The 23,037-nt window shown below is 45.0% G+C and overlaps 1 protein-coding gene across 1 annotated transcript; it reads left to right on the forward strand.

Moving 5' to 3' along the window:
- The first annotated feature begins 15,239 nt into the window (after positions 1 to 15,239).
- LOC132223544 (lactosylceramide 4-alpha-galactosyltransferase-like) lies at positions 15,240 to 20,871 on the forward strand. Its single transcript, XM_059678670.1, has 3 exons — positions 15,240 to 15,258; positions 15,926 to 16,337; positions 19,137 to 20,871. The coding sequence occupies exons 1-3, from the start codon at positions 15,240 to 15,242 to the stop codon at positions 20,146 to 20,148; spliced, it is 1,443 nt and encodes a 480-aa protein (XP_059534653.1). The 3' UTR covers positions 20,149 to 20,871.
- The last annotated feature ends 2,166 nt before the right edge of the window (positions 20,872 to 23,037 follow it).

A 23,037-nucleotide genomic window follows, 5' to 3' on the forward strand; every position in this document is an offset into this window, starting at 1 on the left:
CCCATATTTTTCTTTCTGAGTAGACTGTAACAACACAAAATCTTGCATATAAGAATAGATCTTATCCTATTTCAAAACAGAAACAAAACAACCCCTAAATTAAATAAATGAGTACTCTCAAAAGGATGGACTGGGACATTATCCTTAGAATCTGATCTCACACTAACCCAGCACAGCAAATGATCTTTAGTTCTGAGTGGCGCAAAGCTCAAACAGCAGCAGAAACAGAGGATTCCCTGCATTCATAAAACTAAGTCCCCAAAAGTTAAGAAAGCAAGGAAAGAACATCTGTAACCAAAGTTACATTACAGACAAAACTCTCACTAGCGAAGTGTTTCAGGAGGCTGATGCCTTGACAGGGAGAGCAGGGAAGGTCCCCAAGATTCGAATTCTTGGCAGCTGCTGGGAAGTTCCTGCAGTCCCTCCCAGGGATTCAGTCTGCGACAAGAAGCTGGGGTCCCCCAGCAAAGTGGGATATAACCATCTTTAAACAAACTGAACCAAAAAACAGAATCACAAAACAACTATCAACAGAGACACTCATATCCAATATTTACAGGCATGCACAACCCACAGACAGGAGTGCCACACTGTGCTTCTTATCAGTCCAGCCATTGAAACCTCAGAATGCCCTGCATTAAAACAAACAAACAAAAAAGAAAACACTGAAACAGAGCAATGTCTCTTGTCCCAGAGGTTAAAGACCACTGGAGGTCTCTTGCCACCCAGAGCTGATCAGGCTCCCCCAGATAAGAGGCAGTAAATGCCTCCCTTGCCATACACAGTAAATGGTTCTTATGCCTTACAAGGAAGCCCAGATGAGAGGCAGAAAATGCTTCTCCTGTCATACAAAAACAGTTGATTCAATTTAGGTCTTAAGTGAGACTCCAGAGATTACTGAGGTTGCGGCTGGGGCTCAAAACAGGAAAATTCCTGGCAGCACTGCGAATAAAAGAGTCCAGGCCTCAGCCCTGGGAGCCCCTAGTCCAGGCAGCAATCAAAATCCCCAGTACTCACCTCAGAGGAGTTTGCTGCTTGTCAGAGTCACCAGAATATGAAAGCAGACAACTAATGGGTCCATGCTGCCTGTCAGTATTTGAGCCAATTTAGCAGAGTTAGGGTTAAATCATATATGAGTGTTTATTCCCATATTGCCTGCAGTATGGGAGAGCAACAGGTCATCCACGAAAATCTACTCTGTACCCCCCACCCAACATAAGCCAGCTGTTCTTTGGGTAGGACAAAGATTATACGGGAATTAGGCAAAAGGAATAAAAACGGGTATAATGGTTACAGACTACAGGCAATGCAGATTGGACTCCATTGTTTGGGCAATAAGGTTGTTAATCTTCCCATGATAATAGGCAGTTCTTGGATGAGGAGGATAGGCCACATTTAAAGGTGAGCTCCCAGGTCCCAGGGCTTACACCTCCCAGCCAGGTTAGAATGTGGTTTCTTTAATCAGAACAAAGCAAGCATGATTAATATTTCTTATAATTATAGCTAGTCCCCAATATTCTATTCTGCCCTTAACACTGTATTTTATAGTAATTACTAGTAGCCTGATGCATGAAGATTTGTGCAAAAATGGGCCTTCCTTCCCCTGGCTGCCAGTACCACCTTCGCTCTGGGCTGGAGCTGCCTTTCTGCCTTCCCACACTGCCCAGAGGCCTGGAGTGGCTGGGGCTGTGTGGAATGCCTGCGTCATTGCAATGGTGGCTGTGTATGCAAATTAACCCGCCATCTTTGTTGGGTTAATTTGCATCCTCACTCCTGATTGGCTGTTGGGCGCCACAATGGTACAGTCAATTTGCATCTTTCTCTTTTATTAGTGTAGATTATTTATCAATAAATAGTTTCCTTGGAATGTTATATCTTACAGAAAAGTAACTTTTTTATCAATTGCATAATAGTCAAATCTATAACTATGCCACTTTAAGTTTTTTCATGTGTTTATTTATTTTTAGAGAGAGTGCAAGGGGGAGAAACATTGATATGAGAGAGACAACATTGATTGGTTGCCTCCAGCACTCACCCTGACCAGGGCTGAGGATTAAGCCTACAACTGAGGTACCTGACCTTGACTGGCATCGAACCTGGGACCTGGGCCAATGTTTTACCCACTGAGCCAAACTGGCAAGGGCAGTTTTTTCACTTATTGATAGTCATTGTTTTACTCTAATACATTTGCAACTATGTTATATCTTTAGCAAGATCCATGAAAAGGACTCTGACTTATTTTAAATTATAGGTTTCCAAGCAAGTCATATCTTTGAACTAAATGAAGATTTGTAGAACTCTAAGGAATAAGTGAATTCATGAAAATACTGGCAAATAACAGGATAAACAAAAAATGGTTATGGGACTAAATGAACTGAGAATTATTATTATTATTGTTACTCTGTTTTAAATATTACTGATTAATTTTTTTGTTTGTTTTCCAAATGTGAGAAAAACTAAAAGGAGACATTCTGTAGTATTATCAATGGCTTATTAACCAGTTTATAGGGACTGATAAAAATTAGTAACATTCATTTCACAGTGTGCTCCTGGGAGGCAAAAAGTTCAATGACTACGACTTACAACCGGGAGATTTTTGTCCATTGAAAAAGACATTAATTAAAGACTCTGTCCAACATTGTTGCAAGGGGCCTTATGAGGTGCCTAACTGCAAATGGACATATGTCCCTGTCTCTGACACTCACCTCTATCTACAGTGGAGATGAAAGACTTTTCAAGGATGAAAAGCCCAAGCATCAGAAATAGACAGCCATACTGATACACCAACAAGGCCTGTATACCTACAAATTAATGTTGCTAATCTTAACAATTATTTTTATGCTTGTTCTTTAGGCTTTTCTCAAACCCTATGTATATAGCACAACTGTTAATTATTGAAGGTGTATAAGATAACTTTTTGCATTATCAATAATACTCTTTATGGTTTCTCCTTTGAACTTTAGAAAAAAATGCTATTGCAAAAAGTTACTAAAAAAGAAATGTTAAGAAAGGAATCCTATGTAATAAAAGCCAAATATGCTAAGTGTCTGATCATTCATTTGACTATTCGACCAGTTGCTATGATGCTCACTGACTACAAGGGGGCATACGTTCCAACCAGTAGGTTAGCTTACTGCTGGGGTCCAGCTGATCGGGACTGGGCATGAAGGGCCAGACATGCTCTGGAACCCTCCCACAGTTCCTCCCTGGCCCTGATTGTGCACCAGTGGGGTCCCTCGGCCTGGCCTGTGCCCTCTCACAATCTAGGACTCCTCGGGGAAATGTCAGAGAGCTAGTTTTAGCCTGATCCCTGCAGGCCAGTCCAAGGGACCCCACCAGTGCACGAATCCGTGCACTGGGCTTCTAGTCTCTATATATAGAAGCTTAATATGCTAAGTGTCCAACCATTCGACCATTCTACCAGTTGCTATGATGCACACTGACCACCAGGGGGCAGATGCTCCAACTGGTAGGTTAGCTTTCTGCTGGGGTCTGGCCAACTGGGATTGGGTAAGACAGGCCGGACATGCCCTGGAACCCTCCCACAGTCCCTCCCCAGCCTCTAAAATATTTATTCTAATTAAGTTCCTTTCCATGTGCACGAATCCATGCCCCGGGCCTCTAGTCCTAGCTAGTAATAGACAAACATGCTAATTGACTGTACCTTCGCTACGCCTCACATAGGATAATCAGCACAATATGCAAATTAACCGCCAACAAAGATGGTGGCTAATTTGCATACTGCAGGCAGGGCGAGACAGCATGAGCTGGCGCCAGCCGCCATCCAGGCCCTCGTGTGCAGCTGCAGAAGCCGCCTGCCTGTGGCCCGGGACCCGGTTCCGGGGATCCAGGAATACAGGTCCCTGGCCACAGGCCGGCGCCCGTGTGCAGCCGCAAAAGCTGCCTGCCTGCCGCATCCCACCATGATCCACTGAGTTATGAGGCCAGAGAGCAAGGAGAACTTCTGCCCCTGAGTCAAAGTGGGGAGCGGTGGACACGGCCTCCCCTCCTAAAGTTGCCAAAGAACAGGACCTAACCTAAGCCACATCCTCTGAGACAGCCTGGCAGGCACCACTAACCCTCCCTGCAGGCCGGGCACCCCTTCCCCTTCCCCTGTCCCTGCACAGCTCCCATAGCCCCATGCTGGCTGAGTCAGGCATAACAGGTTTGCAGTCACAGGGGCAATTTAGCAGCTAATGAAAAATGAAAAATTCAAGAACGAACAAATGAAGCAGCTACTGCAGTGGGGAAAGACATTCATCAAATTCTTTGTCTCTGAGAAACTGAGGCAGCCAGCACAGGCCCCTGCATGGGACGAGGCTTCTGCTTCTAAAGAAATGTCCTGGGGTTAGAGGTGAGGGGGTGCTGCCTTTCCCCTCTCAGAGCTCTCAGAGGAGTCTGTGCTCCCCCTCCTGGTATTCTTAACACCCAGAGACCCCTCCCCAGTCCAGGCAGGAATGTTCCACGCTGACCGCCTCCAGAAAGCAGAGAACAAAGAGGCACTTCTTGACTTCGAGCCTCTAAACCAGTAGTTCTCAACCTTGGCTGCACATTAGAATCACCTGGGCATCTTAAAATCCTGATTTCTGGGCCTCATCCTCCGGAAATTCTGTTTCTTTGTTATGGGGTGAGGCCACAACATTAGTAACAAAGAAACAGAATTTCCAGAGGATGAGGCCCAGAAATCAGGATTTTAAAAAGATTCCCAGGTGATTCTAATGTGCAGCCAAGGTTGAGAACCACTGCTCTAAACAGACTTGACCACTGTGGGCAAAGACCTGCAGCTGAGAGGGGACAGGTTCTGGGTGTTGAGGTCCAGAGCGTGGAAGTCCTCCTGGGGAAGCAGTGGATCTAGAAGCCTGTGTACTGGGTCAGAGACACCCCTGCCTCCCACCCTCCCCTGCCCTGCACATAGAAGTGCCTGGACTGGGGTGAGGAGGAGAAGGAGAACTAGAGGGAAGGAACACTGAGTGTATGTTGGCAGCCATATAAAAAGGACTGTGACCTGACCCTCCCACTGAGTCACTCCCTAAGGCAGCAGGAGACAGAGGATCTGAGAGCAGCCACACAGCTATGAGGTGAGGGTCAAGGGCAGCTGGGTGGGGGCCAGCCCAGGCAGAAGACTGAGGTCCAGATGTCCTTGATCCAGGTGTTCTTTGGCACTTATGCCTGAGATATAAACTGTCTGACATGGAAGTACAACTCCAGAGAAGGGGGTGGGGAACCTAAGTTAAATAATATTTTGTTTTTGTTTTTTCACTTGGCAGAATGGGGGCTGAAGTTGAAGTTAGGTTTGGTTACTAAACAATAAAGAAAGTAACATTTCTTGCATACCCAACTGTATGGTCTGAGTTTGCTGCTGGCTACAAACTGAGAAAAAGTTGTAAAATGAAGCACTAATCTCTAGGGCTTAGGTCAGACAGAGGAGTATTGCCACTCAGCCAGAAGCTGGCTCATGGCTGGCCAGTGCAGAGGTGGTGGCAGGAGCCTCTCCCACCTCCGTGGCAGCACTAAGAACGTCCAACTAACAGTTTAGGCCCAATCCCTTGGGGGCCTAAGCCTTTAGTCGAACATCCCCCGAGGGCTCCCTGGCTGCCAGAAGGATGTTTGACTGCAAACTTAGGCCTGATTCCCCGGGGAGTGGGCCTAAGTCAACAGGTGGATGTTGGGAGCCATTAGAGATATTGGCTTAGACAAAGCCATCTTAAGAATTATAAGTTTCTGGTTCCTCCAGAAACTCCTAATGACCAGAAACTACGTGTGTCCTGCGATTTGGCCAGCAGCTAAAGATAACCATCCTATACCCTGAAGCAACTACCGCCACATCGGAGCCTGCTACAACCCTGCTGATAAGCTAATAGGCTTCTCCACCCCCCCCCCCCCCACCCCCTGTCCCTAAAACAGTATATATCCTGCCGCGGTAAGAATAAAATTTGAGGCTTGATCAGAATCCTGTCTTGCCTCCATTTCTTCGCGTCTCCTATCCTCTCATTCCCTTACAGGAATCGTCACGGTACCCATGTTGCATGCCCTGCGGGTTGGGGCATAATTGGCTCCCAACGTGGCCTCCGTACTTCGGTTCCTGTTGGGAACGTTCACTCAAGTGTCCGGCCGGACCTCTTCTTAGGCGCCACTGGGATCGCCCTGTGAGTCAGCCTGTTTTCTTGGTCGCCGCTCGGCCCACCCACCCTATGAGTCAGACCTGTTGTTAAGGTAAGTGAACGCATTGGAATTGTGGATAGGCATCATCCTTCATCATTGCCCTCCCTTATTCTCCTGCCTCTAGTTCACTTCGAGCACTCTCTTGTTGTCTCGGGGAAGAGTGAAGGGTACCCGAGTTCGACTGAGAGAACTCCGAATCACTCAGGCTTGTTCCCTGGTTTTGTTCCCCTTGGTTGATCTTCATCCGAAAACCCTGAGTTCACTTCATCTTAGTGGTCGTTCTCCTGGCATGGGGCTTATACATCCCGACCTATGACACGTGAACAGGGGCCTCCTTTGTGAGGTTGAGGTTCGTTGATCTTCCTTGGTGGTTCGTCTCCTCGTGGACTCCTGAGCTGACCTGGTACGGGGTTTATACGTCCCGGAGGCTTACGTGGAAGAGGCGGAAATATGGGTCAGGCTTTGAGCTCTCATGAGTTATTTGTCAGGGGACTCAGGGAGTCCCTCAAGGCACGAGGATTTCGGGTTAAAAAGAAAGATTTAAGGAATTTTTTCACTTTTGTCACTGACCTTTGCTCATGGTTTATTATAGACTTTTGATTTGCATGTTTAAAGTGTTAAAAATTTAGAAGGAAATCTTTTACAGTTTTTGCATGTTATTATAGAATATAACCTTTGTTTTTCTTGAAAATCTATCTGTAATAAGAAATGAAACCCCGCTGCCGAATCTCTCTCTGGTTCGGAGAGATTCAAAGGTGGCAGCAGAGCGCATAGCAATAAGCTCTCCTGCAATGAGATTACTTAATGTTCTGTTTAAGAATTACCTGAGAACATGTCGGGAAGTGCAAAGTCTAGCCAAGGTCACCTTGGGTGCTAGCTATTACTTTGGAAAGCGAAGTAGTATTACATTTTAAAATCTGTTTTTCTATTAAGCATGACTTTGGGAACAAATATGCCATCTGAGTCATTTGCTGAAACTTCCCCCAAAGCAGGATGTGGTGGAAAGAAAAAGGGAGCACATGGCAATCCAATATGGACACATCCTCCCCAGTATTCTAATTTAAAGTCTCCTTCTCGTAATTGAAAAGTTTTACAAAATTTAAAATGCGTCTGGGATTTCTGTCCACGTGTAAAGAGAAAACCTGGCTTGAAACTGATGCGCGCAAGTTCCGATTTTGGACATTTAGATAGAGTTTTAAGCTAGAATCTCTTTGCAAATGAGCAGAATAAAACCCAAGACTGATTATTTCCTAAATAAAATGGCGAATTTGACCCAGGGTAGAAATTCTAGAAACAAGATTGGTATTTTTCCATAATGAAGCCTATTCCAAAGCTAACTTTAAGACCTCGAAAAGGAATATCAGTATAATTGTCTCTGTTACAAAAATTTGCTAAAGTAAATGCATTAAAATAATTGGATTCGAACCCCAAGAATTATTAAAAATATCTTAATTATAAAAATCTAAGTAGCCCGGTAAAAAACCAGCCCTTTGTTAATTAAAAAGGCTAGCCACGCCTTTCTGATGGAGAAAGGGGCTGCTTCCCGCCTGTAGCAGATTCTTAAAGAATGTGGTCAATTTACATCTGATTGGTCCAGGGTAGGCCAAACCTGTTCTTCCAGGGAAAACAGTTCCTCCCCCGCCTCCCCGCCCCCCTGGCCAACTTTGAAACTTCCCACTGGCAAGCAAGGGGCAGGAAACAATGTAGCTAAACCTTGTTTCTTGACCCTCCCCAGAGGAAAAAATTATGGTCCTTTTAAAATCAAAGGCTGGGCCAAGCCTGCCTTGCCAGCCTCAAGTGTGGTTTTCCAAAGCTGTTGTGAAATTTAAGAACTTGGAGTTTACACCTAGGTATCTTGAAGTGACATAATACTGAAATGATGCTCTGAGTATGCCTAGTATAAAGTCAAGATGTTAGAAGTTAATCTATTAATTGAAAATGCCTTATATTTTGTTTGAAATGTATCCTTAAATGTAAAAGTATTGATTTGAAGAATGCTAAGTATTTAATTTTCTACCTAAGATTTAAAGCTCTGAAAGTTTTTAAAGTCTCTTTTCTTGCCATTAAAGTTTAAAGCTACGCCTTTTTTTTTTATGGAGGGAGGGGTAGACATGCCCTTCCCTTAGCATGTAGGTAATCCAATTCCCGCCAGCAGCCATCTTTAGGAATGTTAATTGGCATTTCAATGGCTACCTTTTGCTAGCCCACCTTCCTAGAAAAGGTCAAGCGACCAAAGGTGCCTCCTTTGAGTTTCCTCAAAAAACTGAAAATGGAACTCCCATTTGACCCTGTGATCCCACTTCTAGGAATATATCCCAAGAAACCAGAAACACCAATCAGAAAGGATATATGCACCCCTATGTTCATAGCAGCACAATTCACCATAGCTAAGATCTGGAAATAGCCTAAGTGCCCATCAGTAGATGAATGGATTAGAAAACTGTGGTACATCTACACGATGGAATACTATGCTGCTGTAAAAAGGAAGGAACTCTTACCATTTGCAACGGCATGGATGGAACTGGAGAGCATTATGCTAAGTGAAATAAGCCAGTCAATGAAGGAAAAATACCACATGATCTCACTCATTCATGGATAATAGAGACCATTATAAACTTTTGAACAATAATAGATACAGAGGCAGAGCTGCCTCAAACAGATTGTCAAACTGCAGCAGGAAGGCCGGGAAGGGTGGGTGCAGGAGGTAGGGGGGTAAGAGATCAACCAAAGGACTTGTATGCATGCATATAAGCATAACCAATGGACATAAGACACCGGGGGATAGTGGAGGCTAGGGGACTGTCTAGGGCGGGGGGGGGGGGGGGGGAAATGGACACATATGTAATACCCTTTGTAATACTTAAAGCAATTTAAAAAAAAAAAAAAGGTGCCTCCTTTGAAATCAGCTTTCCGCCAGTAGTCATTTTTTTAATACCTGCAAGTTTGCTTCTCAGTTTCCCTGTGCAGGGCAGAAAAAACATGGTTTAAAGTTAATTATTAGATTTTAGTATTTATTCTTAAAAATATAATATAAAAGTGTAGTTAATCAAAGAACTGCTAATATTTGACTTGTAAGCTCTGAAAATTCAAAGTGCAAATTGAATCGGGGAGAAATTAATTAAATATCTAATGTTTAACTTGTTTTTGAAAAAATAAAATGTGTTTTCTCTTAAATGATTAGGAATTCAAAATATGTTACTTCTTGGTCTGATTTAAAAAAGAGGATTAATTTTGTCATCTCAACTGAAATTTTTAATACAAAAACCAGTTTAAATTTGATTGATATTCTTTAAAATAATTATAAAAGGTATAAACAGCTAATGGGATGTCTGCTTGTCTACAATATAATGTTGGCCATCTATCTTTTAGGAATTTTGGTTTCCTCTTCCCTTGTTTATTGTGAGAATAAGGAAATCATGTTTTCTGTCAGAGAACAGTGTAGACAGCCACAATGTTGGGCTGCATGATTTGGCAGCTGCCATGTTGGCCGCATGGCCTGCCGCGCCCCTGGGGGCCGCCATCTTGAAACAGCAAAGGCCCTGCCTTCTGATTTAGCCAATTACAAAGGGAATGTCTTCTCACTGAGGCAGGATGGAATTTCAGGGGTGGAGATTTAAGGCAGAATTTCACTACAGAAATGCAGATGGGGCAGAAAGTGTTTCTAATCTCTTAAATCTAAAAAACCCTGCTTTCCTTAAACTAAGGACAATTAAAGGTTATATGTTCCCTCCCTAAACAAAAGTTAAATAGCTTATGTCAAAGTATTTAAAAGGGACTGATAGCAGTAATCCAATTTCTGTGATCCCAGCTGATATTTTAAAACCAGTTTAAATTCAATTGATATCTGTTAATAATTATAAGAAGTATATAATTTTTAAATTATATATATATATATTTAATGGTCTTTCAAGTTGGATTTCAAAACTATACTTGAAATCACATGGAAAGCTTTATCAAATAAAAATTAATAAATATATTTTAAGTTTTTGCCTCTGAGAAAGGGCAAAACAAGTTATTTTCTTTAATATTTCTTAAAATACAGCAGTGAAATTTTAAGATGTAATTTGAAATAACAAAAGCTCCTCACTACTGCATTTTAAATTAGGCTGGAGGTGAAGCAGCGTTTGCATCTCGTGTATCAAAATAAAACTTTACTAAATTTACTAACCTTTGTAAGCAATTGAATCCTAGTAAAGTAAAATTCTTCTAAAAAAAGTTACTGAAGGCTTCCCATGATTCCTCTGTCTATGCATATAAGCCAAAGGGTATATTCTTTAAAAATATAATTGCTAACATTTACAGATTGTTGTTAAAATACTAAATCTGACAATAATTAGTCACCATAAATGAAAAATCACTTGAAATATATAGCTTTGCAACAGCATTTGTTAAAATCTCAAAAGGCAACCATGTTCCTTACATTTGTTGCTTGTGTGAGAAAGAAAACTGTCTGGAAGGAAATAAAAAGAGGTTTCCTTCAGATGTCTAACTAAAATTAAAAATCAATATATTGGGCCTCATAAGCTAAATTAAATAATTTGTGTTTTGCCTCCTTAAACAAAGTTTATGTAAATTTACTTAAAGACTAATAACAGAAATTTAATTAATGTCATTTACTGTCCAGGACAAGTAAAGTTAAAAGAATAAATGTTATTTCAAACTGACTTAAAATTGGCAAATTGGGCTAAGTGGATATTCAGGGGAACTTAGCTGTCACCTATTAAAATGTAAACTACTACAATTTTTATATAAGACCTCCATCATTATATCAAAAAATATTAGACAGGAACCAATTCCTGAAGCTTTAACTGTTTTTACTGATGGGTCATCAAATGGGAAAGCTGCCTATCATACTATAAATTCTGACCAAGTCATACTGACCAGTCATACTTCTGTGCAAAGAATTGAATTAAAAGCTATTAAGGCTGAGAGAACCAAGATGGCGGCATAGGTTAACGCCGGAGTTTGCTGCTTTGAACAACTACTTCAAAAGTGTAACCAAAAAACGGAAGGGACATCACCCAGAACCACAGGAACGCTGGCTGAGTGGAAGTCCTACAACTAGGAGGAAAGAGAAACGCACACGGACACTCAGAGGAGGCGCAGTGCTGAAGTCAAATTCTGAGGTGCGGAGTGCGCGGAGCAGGCTGGCGGCGGAGGGCGCGGTTGTTGTTTTCAATCCGGAGGGAGTCGCAAACTCTGAGCACCAGATCCGGGCGAGTCTTTAGGGACCCAGACTCAAACGGGAGAAGCGGGACTGTCTGGCTTCGGTCAGAGCGAGTGCAGCTTTCTCTCCGAGCTTTGCAGCGGGTGCTGGGACTCAGAGAGGCAGAGCCCCTGGGGACAGGACTGAGAGCCGCCATAACTGCTCTCTCTGGCCCACCCTGTTGATCCTGTTCGACCCGCCCCGCCCAAGCCCTGCACAGAGGCATTTGCCGGATAGCCTCAGGCAAAGGCTAGATTAGCACCTCCCTAGAGGACAGAAGTTCTCTCACTACTGACACAGCTGATTCTCATAGCCACTTGGCCTGGAGGTCAAACCCTCCCTGGAATTAGCTACAACAATCAAGATTTATCTATAAGACTGCGAACAAAGACCACTAGGGGGTGCACCAAGGAAGCATAACAAAATGCGGAGACAAAGAAACAGGACAAAATTGTCAATGGAAGAAATAGAGTTCAGAACCACACTTTTAAGGTCTCTCAAGAACTGTTTAGAAGCTGCCGATAAACTTAATGAGCTCTACACGAAAACTAATAAGACCCTCGATCTTATATTGGGGAACCAACTAGAAATTAAGCATACACGGACTGAAATAACGAATATTATACAGACACCCGACAGCAGACCAGAGGAGCGCAAGAATCAAGTCAATGATTTGAAATGCGAGGAAGCAAAAAACATCCAACCAGAAAAGCAAAATGAAAAAAGAATCCAAAAATGCGAGGATAGTGTAAGGAGCCTCTGGGACAGCTTCAAGCGTACCAACATCAGAATTATAGGGGTGCCAGAAGATGAGAGAGAGCAAGATATTGAAAACCTATTTGAAGAAATAATGACAGAAAACTTCCCCCACCTGGTGAAAGAAATGGACTTACAGGTCCAAGAAGCGCGGAGAACCCCAAACAAAAGGAATCCAAAGAGGACCACACCAAGACACATCATCATTAAAATGCCAAGAGCAAAAGATAAAGAGAGAATCTTAAAAACAGCAAGAGAAAGAAACTCAGTTACCTACAAGGGAATACCCATACGACTGTCAGCTGATTTCTCAACAGAAACTTTGCAGGCCAGAAGGGAGTGGCAAGAAATATTCAAAGTGATGAATACCAAGAACCTACAACCAAGATTACTTTATCCAGCAAAGCTATCATTCAGAATTGAAGGTCAGATAAAGAGCTTCACAGATAAGGAAAAGCTAAAGGAGTTCATCACCACCAAACCAGGATTATATGAAATGCTGAAAGGTATCCTTTAAGAAGAGGAAGAGGAAGAAAAAGGTAAAGATACAAATTATGAACAACAAACATGCATCTATCAACAAGTGAATCTAAGAATCAAGTGAATAAATAATCTGATGAACAGAATGAACTGTTGATTATAATAGAATCAGGGACATAGAAAGGGAATGGACTGACTATTCTTGGGGGGAAAGGGGTGTGGGAGATGTGGGAAGAGACTGGACAAAAATCGTGCACCTATGGATGAGGACAGTGGGTGGGGAGTGAGGGCGGAGGGTGGGGCGGGAACTGGGAGGAGGGGAGTTATGGGGGGGGGAAAAAAGGAACAAATGTAATAATCTGAACAATAAAGATTTAATTAAAAAAAAAAAAAGCTATTAAGGCTGAGAGAACCAAGATGGCGGCATAGGTTAACGCCGGAGTTTGCTGCTTTGAACAACTACTTCAAAAGTGAAACTAAAACACGGAACGGACATCACCCAGAACCACAGGAACGCTGGCTGAGTGGAAGTCCTACAACTAGGAGGAAAGAGAAACGCATACGGACACTCAGAGGAGGCGCAGTGCTGAAGTCAAATTCTGAGGTGCGGAGTGCGCGGAGCAGGCTGGCGGCGGAGGGCGCGGTTGTTGTTTTCAATCCGGAGGGAGTTGCAAACTCTGAGCTCCAGATACAGGCGAGTCCTTAGGGACCCAGACTCAAACGGGAGAGGCGGGACTGTCTGGCTTCGGTCAGAGCGAGTGCAGCTTTCTCTCCCAGCTTTGCAGCGGGTGCTGGGACTCGGAGAGGCAGAGCCCCTGGGGACAGGACTGAGAGCCACCATAACTGCTCTCTCCGGCCCACCCTGTTGATCCTGTGCGACCCGCCCCGCCCAAGCCCTGCACAGAGGCATTTGCCGGATAGCCTCAGGCAAACGCCAGATTAGCACCTTCCTAGAGAACAGAAGTTCTCTCACTGCTGAGACAGCTGATTCTCATAGCCACTTGGCCTGGAGGTCAAACCCTCCCTGGAATTAGCTACAACAAAGATTTATCTATAAGACTGCGAACAAAGACCACTAGGGGGTGCACCAAGGAAGCATAACAAAATGCGGAGACAAAGAAACAGGACAAAATTGTCAATGGAAGAAATAGAGTTCAGAACCACACTTTTAAGGTCTCTCAAGAACTGTTTAGAAGCTGCCGATAAACTTAATGAGATCTACACGAAAACTAATAAGACCCTCGATCTTATATTGGGGAACCAACTAGAAATTAAGCACACACGGACTGAAATAATGAATATTATACAGACGCCCGACAGCAAACCAGAGGCGCGCAAGAATCAAGTCAATGATTTGAAATGCGAGGAAGCAAAAAACATCCAACCGGAAAAGCAAAATGAAAAAAGAATCCAAAAATGCGAGGATAGTGTAAGGAGCCTCTGGGACAGCTTCAAGCTTACCAACATCAGAATTATAGGGGTGCCAGAAGATGAGAGAGAGCAAGATATTGAAAACCTATTTGAAGAAATAATGACAGAAAACTTCCCCCACCTGGTGAAAGAAATGGACTTACAGGTCCAAGAAGCGCGGAGAACCCCAAACAAAAGGAATCCAAAGAGGACCACACCAAGACACATCATCATTAAAATGCCAAGAGCAAAAGATAAAGAGAGAATCTTAAAAACAGCAAGAGAAAGAAACTCAGTTACCTACAAGGGAATACCCATACGACTGTCAGCTGATTTCTCCACAGAAACTTTGCAGGCCAGAAGGGAGTGGCAAGAAATATTCAAAGTGATGAATACCAAGAACCTACAACCAAGATTACTTTATCCAGCAAAGCTATCATTCAGAATTGAAGGTCAGATAAAGAGCTTCACAGATAAGGAAAAGCTAAAGGAGTTCATCACCACCAAACCAGGATTATATGAAATGCTGAAAGGTATCCTTTAAGACGAGGAAGAGGAAGAAAAAGGTAAAGATACAAATTATGAACAACAAATATGCATCTATCAACAAGTGAATCTAAGAATCAAGTGAATAAATAATCTGATGAACAGAATGAACTGTTGATTATAATAGAATCAGGGACATAGAAAGGGAATGGACTGACTATTGAGGGGGAAAGGGGTGTGGGAGATGTGGGAAGAGACTGGACAAAAATCGTGCACCTATGGATGAGGACAGTGGGTGGGGAGTGAGGGCGGAGGGTGGGGCGGGAACTGGGAGGAGGGGAGTTATGGGGGGGGGGAAGGAACAAATGTAATAATCTGAACAATAAAGATTTAATTAAAAAAAAAAAAGCTATTAAGGCTGCATTACAAGATTTCCAACAGCCTATTAACATAATTTCTGATTCCTCTTAAGCTTCAGGCCTAGTAAGTAGAATTGAAACTGCCCAGTTGAAATGGTTTAGTGACCAAAGTTTATTCTTACTATTTAAGCAAGTTCAACAGATTGTGCAGCAGAGAAAATACCCTTTTTATATCACCCAAATCAGGGCTCACAGCATATTACCTAGCCCAATAACTAAGGGAAAGGCACATGCTGATCAATTGCTTGCTTTATTAAAAGAGGCTTCAGAGTCTCATCAGCTTTTAAAAATCCCAACTTGAAAAACAAAAAAGGGGGATGATGGAGAAATCACCTACAGGTAGGCTGCACCTAGCTTTAATTACTCTAAATCTTTTCACTTGTGATGCTAATGGAAAGACACCTATGGAGCTACATTGGTGTCAGAATAAAAGGAACAGCCCAGAGACCACCTGGGGCATGGTAAAGTGAAGTATGGTAACAATCATTTCAGGTAAAAACTATAGTTTCATACTGATCTTAAAAGGCACATTTTTCCTTTACCTGGGAAGGACAGCACAGCTATCCCAAGGTTAGAGGGCTCCAGTTAATATGTCAACTCAGTGTTCTGGAGACCCAAAACTGTAATTTAGATAACATGCCTAAGTTTAACCTGGGTTACCCAAGGACTCTAATGTGTTTACCCAAAACTGTAGTTTGGATGGCATGCTGTCTCTGTTTCTGTAAATTGTATTTTTTTGCAAACTAGGTTCCTCATTCCAAACCTGGAGACAGCCAATTTAAAATTGAATTGTCATGACCTAGAGCAAAGGATATTCTTACATGGTATCATTCTACAAGTTTTATTCATAATATTTGATGCTTTATAACAGTATATTGTGCATTTATCCCAAACAAACTTACAAATTAATATTTACCTTGGATATTTTGAGAATGTGAAGGGATTTATTCCCTCCTGGGGAAGGCACTTAAGCATTCTGTATAGACCTCTCTTCACCTTTTTTTAGGAACAGCATTGCATACCTATAATAAATTATCTAACCAGCTAATTGATGATGTCCAAGCTCTCTCAGGCACTATCAATGATCTCCAAGATCAGATAGATTCATTAGCTGAAGTAGTACTACAAAATAGAAGAGGGTTAGATTTGCTCACAGCAGAACAGGGAGGAATATGCTTAGCGCTACAGGAACGCTGCTGCTTCTATGCCAACAAATCCAGGATCATCCGAGACAAGATAAAGAAGTTACAAGAAGATCTAGTGAAGAGACGGAGAGAATTATTTGAGAACCCCTTTTGGAGCAGACTGAACGGACTTCTGCCCTACCTGCTTCCTATTCTCGGCCCCCTTATAAGCCTTCTCCTAATCCTAGCTTTCGGCCCCTGGGCTTTTAGAAAATTAACAGACTTTGTAAAACAGTAGGTTGATAGCGTCCTGGCCAAACCCATTCAGGTACACTACCATCGTCTAGCCATGTTAGACCGTGAATGTGATTATAATGACTGCTAAAACTCCCTGCGGGGACAGCATGACGCCAGAGGGATGCTTGCCTACTCCCCATAGAAGGAGAAAGGCCTGGGCACCGATCTGGGTGCACGGCAAAGCACTGCAAGGGAAGGTCACAAAAATTTTCGACCGCCTCTGGATTTCCCTGTGAGCACACCTGGTTTGCATAGAGTTTGGTATCCATACATAACTATCGGCTCTGCCTCTCCTCCCCAAAAGATACCAAGAGCCCCTGGCGGTGGGACCCCACCATCCCACGGGAGGAACCAGGTCCCTACTCCCCCAGTCGGTTAAAGCCCGCCCCTTAATAAGGAAAAAGGGAGGAATTGTCAGGAGCCATTAGAGATATTGGCTTAGACAAAGCCATCTTAAGAATTTTAAGTTTCTGGTTCCTCCAGAAACTCCTAATTACCAGAAACTACGTGTGTCCTGCGATTTGGCCAGCAGCTAAAGATAACCATCCTATTCCCTGAAGCAACTACTGCCACATCGGAGCCTGCTACAACCCTGCTGATAAGCTAATAGGCTTCTCCACCCTCCCCCCCCCCCCCCCCCCGTCCCTAAAACAGTATATATCCTGCCGCAGTAAGAATAAAATTTGAGGCTTGATCAGAATCCTGTCTTGCCTCCATTTCTTCGCGTCTCCTATCCTCTCATTCCCTTACAGGAATTGTCACGGTACCCATGTTGCATGCCCCGCGGGTCGGGGCAGGTGGACATCCCCCAAGGGGTCCTAGACTGCAAATGGGCGCAGGACGAGCTGAGGGACCCCCCCACCCCCGAGTGCACAAATTTTTGTGCACCGGGCCTCTAATTTTATATATAAATGCCAAAACCTAATTATCATAATGTGCTTACCCCCTAGTCTAACAAAGACTACGAACTATATTAATTCCAATAGAAGCTACAATGGCTATATAAAAAAAATGAAACTCTTACTGTCCTTCTGGCCTCTGGAATTTTAAATGGTAATTGTAATTGATATCCAAAATTTCTGTTTGGGTCCAAGTTCATTGTCTCATGAAATCGAAGAATGAGTTCCAAGGACAAAGAGCTAAGTGAAAGCAAAGTTTTATTACAAAAAGCTCCCTGCTGCAGGGAGGAGACCCAAGCTGATTGCTGGGGCAGTTCTTTTGTCTAGAGCAGTACTTCTCAACCTTGGCTGCACATTAGAATCACCTGGGAATCTTTTTAAAATCCTGATTTTTGGGCCTCATCCTCCAGAAATTCTATTTCTTTGTTACTAATGTGGCCTCACCCCATAACAAAAGTTCATACCTGTGGAACCTCTTTATCCAAACAAAAGACTGGTCATCAAGATATCCTTTGCATTAATTATTGACCAAAAAGAGGCCACATGCTAATCTGACAAGCTCAGGGAAGGCCTGCATGGCTGCCTTGCAAACAGACACCTAAAATAACCACAAAAGATGCTCTGAAATGAAAACTTTTGGGTAGTCATGTCCTCAGCTACAATCTCCCCTGACAAAGGTCAATTTTCACCCTAATTAAGCCTATTTTCTTTTGCATCTAAAATAACATACCTTTGGAATGTCAGGGTAAGGCCCCTTTGTCTGGATCACTCAGGGCACAACCAATGCACCAGAGCAGAGACTACAAATCCTTTCATTGTTATTTTTATCCTGTTAATTGTTGACTATTAACATTCCTGTACCAGCCTATGTAAAAGATGTATATATCTATCATTTTATTTTTTTATACAATCCCAAAGATCCCCCCTTTGCTTTCTCCCTGCTTCCTTAATCAATCACCAATGAATTTCATGTAACCCACTATGTCTTCTCTTTTGATTGTTGTTGCAGAATTTACCAGGCGACCGGAAAATACACAATGAGTACTCAAAGATTCAGGAAAAACCGTTTATTTAAAGCAGCACTGCTGGCTCAGGGTATTCGAAGACCCAAAGCCTGAATAACTAATACAATGAGATCACCCCTTATATATTCCTAAGTTTCTTTGTTTACTAACGACCAGGCTTTTGTGGTGGGCTTTCACAGCCCCTCCTGAGTCAGTTAGAATGGGGAAGTTAGATTGTATCTAAATGCCTGGCCTGGGTGGCACCAGCAACTCCCACTCTGGCCAAGATGCCCATGGCCCCTGCAAACTGGGAGCACCCAGGAAAACAGACTGTTGCCTAAGGAAGGGGCAGTGACTTAATTATAGGCTAATAAGACGGTGCACTAGAACACTGGTCACTGGTGTGACCGGTTGCCCCCTATATTCCTCCTCATTGTAATGTATAAAATATGGTGAAACACTGCCAGAAGCCGGTCCATTGTTGCTGCTTGACACAGTGGCTGCAGGGAAGAAACATCTGCACAGCATATGTTTCAAGGGACCTGGCATATATGTCATACTGTTCTTAATATATTTGCTCCCCTTCTTAGTGCTATGTGTTTTAACCAAGGTCACCACTCCAGGAAAGGTTGTTTCCCCAGGTGGGGATTTTTCCCTGGAGTTAGGGATTAACAGGACTAAGGAAGGGAATAAATCCGTAAAACCCCTTAACTAAGTGCCAGGCGGGTAGTTAATCACTTTCCGAACAATCACGCTTAATCTTTACTTAGGATAATCTCCTTCAGTTACTTCCTTGTAGCTTAATAGAACAATAAAGTAACCTTGGAATAGAGATAAACGCCCTAATCTTTGGAATGGAATGGTTAGGATTAAAATCAACTGGTATAACCGAGCCAGTGGGGCTGCACCCTCTTCCTCATCAGCTTCAACTTCATGTGCTTGGTCTCCGTCATGATCTACTGGCACATCGCGGGGGAGCCCGGGAGCCCAGCACAGCTCTCTAACCTGCCGGTCGACATCCCCTGCCCCCGCCTGGAGCCCCCCAGGTGGCCCTCCGGCACCCCACCTCCGGGCAACATCTTCTTCCTGGAGACCTCCGACCGGACCAACCCCAACTTCCTGTTCATGTGCTCGGTGGATTCGGCCGCCCGGGCGCACCCCGAGTGGCAGGTGACGGTGCTGATGAAGGGGCTGCGTGGCCGCAACGGCTCCCTCCCGCGCCACCTGGGCCTGTCACTGCTGCGCTGCTTCCCCAACGTGCGGGTGCTGCTGCTGGACCTGCAGGAGCTGTTCCGGGCCACGCCGCTGGCCACCTGGCACTCGGCCAGGCAGGGGCGCTGGGAGCCCTACCCACTGCCCGTGCTGTCAGACGCCGCCCGGCTGGCGCTCATGTGGAAGTTCGGGGGCATCTACCTGGACACGGACTTCATCGTCCTCAAGAACCTGGGGAACCTGACCAACACGCTGGGCACCCAGTCCTGCTACGTCCTCAACGGCGCCTTCCTGGCCTTCGAGCGCCACCATGAGTTCGTGGCGCTGTGCATGCGGGACTTCGTGGCCCACTACATCGGCTGGATCTGGGGCCACCAGGGCCCGCAGCTCCTCACGCGGGTCTTCAAGAAGTGGTGCTCCATCCGCAGCCTGGGCGAGAGCCATGCCTGCCGCGGCGTGCGCGCCCTGCCCTGCGAGGCCTTCTACCCCATCCCCTGGCGAGACTGGAAGAAGTACTTCGAGGAGAACAGCCCTGAGGAGCTGCCCTGGCTGCTCAACGCCACCTACGCCGTCCACGTGTGGAACAAGAAGAGCCAGGGCACACGCCTCGAGGCCACGTCCCGGGCGCTGCTGGCCCAGCTGAACGCCCGCTACTGCCCCACGATGCACGAGGCCATGAAGATGTACTTGTGAGGGGCCTGCCCGGCTGGAGAAGGGCCCCAGCCTCCCTTCCTGGGGGGAGGGGGCGAGATGAGGGGTGAAGGGTTATTGCAGGACTTGCTGCAAGCCCCGAGGTGTGCTCCCTCCAAGCCAGCGTGGGGCTGGTGGGACACCCCTCGGCCGGAGTGCTGTCTCAGGGTCCAGGCGACAAGTGGTGGGGAAGGGCCCCGGCCAGAATCAGCTGGAGAGAGCGGGGCAGGGGTGAGGGGCACCCCAGGCCTGTTGGATAGCACGTGGGCGCTGTGAACATCACAGCATCTTCCTCCAGGCATCCCAGGGAAGACAGGCCGGTTGGGCCGAGGTGCCGTGAGGGGAGCAGCCTGAGAGGAGTCCAGGGAAAGGGGGAGGAAGGTGGCCTGAGGGGAAGGAGAGGCGGCCGTGTGGGAGAGCAGTGTGCAAACCCAGCCTGGCGGGCCCTAGCCGGAGCCGGGCGGCGCTTTGCTACTTCCTGGTTTTGTGTTTTTGTTTTCAGAGAGGCCGAGGCTGGCAGAGGCCTGGGGAGCATGTGGAGGGAGGCCCTGCCTGCCGCCCATCCTGTATTCTTTCCACAGATGTTGCAAGGGGACAGCTGCCCACTCCAGGGGCACAGGGGGTGGGGTATTTTTGGCTCGGGCAAAGCATTTTAAAGGAAACACTCCCACCCTGCTGGTCATAAACACAGGCAAGCAATAAATATAACATAAGTGATCGCCCCCCAAAAAAATAAAATAAAATCAACTGGTATAAATACAGATGTAACAGGACAATAAAGACCGAGCCTGGCTAGAACCTGGCTAGGCTGCTGATCAACTGAACGCTGTCTCCGTGTCATTTCTTCTTCACCGACTCCGTCCACACCTTTGGGAACCCCTGGACCTGCTGGGGTTGGACCCCAACAAAACACTGCCATTCTCTGGATCATAATCTCAATTCCCCTTTAGATTTTGCTTCCCAGCAATGGTCCACAGTTTGGCTCAAATATACTCACAAAAATTCTTCACAGGTTTGAATGTTTCTTTTTTCTTTTTTTTTTTTTTTCGACCTCCTTTATCCTTTATTTTTTTTTAATATTTTTTATTGATTAAGATATTACATATGTGTACCCTCTACCCCCCCCCCCCGCTCATCCCCTCACCCCCCCGTTGTCCGTGTCCATTGGTTAGGCCTATATGCTTGCATATAAGTCCTTTGGTTGATCTTTCCCCCTTGCCCCCACCCTCCCCTACCTTCCCTCCAAGGCCCGACAGTCCAATCAATGCCTCTCCGTCTCTGGATCAGTCCTTGTTCATCAGTTTATGTTGTTCATTATATTCCACAAATGAGTGAGATCCGGTGGTATTTATCCGCTCTCCAGCTCCATCCATGCTGTGGCAAATGGTAAGAGTTCCTTTTTCTTCTTCCTCTTCTTAAAGAATAACTTTCAGCATTTCATATAATGCTGGTTTGGTGGTGATGACCTCCTTTAGCTTTTTCTTATCCGTGAAGCTCTTTATCTGACCTTCCATTCTGAATGATAGCTTTGCTGGATAAAGTAATCTTGGTTGCAGGTTCTTGCTATTCATCTCTTTGAATATTTCTTGCCACTCTCTTCTGGCCTGCATGGTTTCTGTTGAGAAATCAGCTGACAGTCAAATGGGTACTCCCTTGTAGGTCACTGACTGTCTTTCTCTTGCTGCTTTTAAGATTCTCTCTTTATCTTTTGCTCTTGGCATTTTAATGATGATGTGTCTTGGTGTGGTCCTCTTTGGATTCCTTTTGTTTGGGGTTCTCTGCGCTTCCTGGACTTGTAAGTCCATTTCTTTCACCAGGTGGGGGAAGTTTTCTGTCATTATTTCTTCAAAAAGGTTTTCAATATCTTGCCCTCTCTCTCCTTCTGGTACCCCTATAATTCTGATGTTGGTACGCTTGAAGTTGTCCCAGAGGTTCCTTACACTATCTTCATATTTTTGGAATCTCTTTTCTTTTTCAGTTGGGTATTTTTTGTTTCTTTGTATTTCAAATCTTTGACTTGATTCTTGGGATCCTCTTGTCTGCTGTTGGATCTCTGTAAATTATTCTTTATTTCAGTCAGTGTATGCTTAATTTCTAGTTGGTCCTTTTTCATGTCCTCCATGGTCTCACTATACTCCTTGAGGGATTCATTAAATTTATCGGCGGTTTCCATAAAATTCTTGAAAAACCTTATAAACGTGGCCTTGAACTCTATATCCAGTCGTTTGCTTTCCTCCGTTTCTGCCATTTGTGACCTTTTTCTTTGTCTCCGCATTTTGGCTGCTTCCCTGTGTTGCTAGAGTGGTCCTGCGCGCCAGGTGTCCTGTAGGGCCCAGTGGCTCAGCCTCCCCAGTTACCTGGGGTAGACACTCTTGGTGCACTCTTGGTGCCTTGGTTGTTGTAGGATCACTGGGAGGAATTGACCTCCAGGCCAATTGGCTGTGGGAATCAGCTGTGTCTGAAGTGGGAGAATGGTCCCCCTCTGACCACTGGGTACAGTGGCTCCTGGATCTAAGGAGGTGCTAATTCAGCCCCTGCCTGAGGCCACACAGCAGGAGCCACGAAGAGGCTCAGCTGTGAAGCAATGCAAGCCGCTGCAGGGCCTTGGGCCTTCTCTTGGAAGTTCCGGGTCTGCCTGGCTGGGCTGCAGTTAGGTACATTCACATGCAAAAGCCTCTGCCGCAGCCTGGGTGGGGCGGGGTCTCAGGGAGTCAAAGGGCGGTGAAAGCAGCTATGGTGATTCTCCGCGCCCGGAGCCGCGCGTCTCAGTGTCCCGGTAACGGCTGCAAGCACCTCTGAGGGAAAGCCGCCCTCAAGTTCGCCCGCTGCCACCTGACAGACCAGCCTCTCCCCGTATGAGCCCTGGGTCCCCAGAGACCCGCTGGAACCGGA

This window comes from Myotis daubentonii, chromosome X (assembly GCF_963259705.1).
Source record: "Myotis daubentonii chromosome X, mMyoDau2.1, whole genome shotgun sequence".
Taxonomy (NCBI): domain Eukaryota; kingdom Metazoa; phylum Chordata; class Mammalia; order Chiroptera; family Vespertilionidae; genus Myotis; species Myotis daubentonii.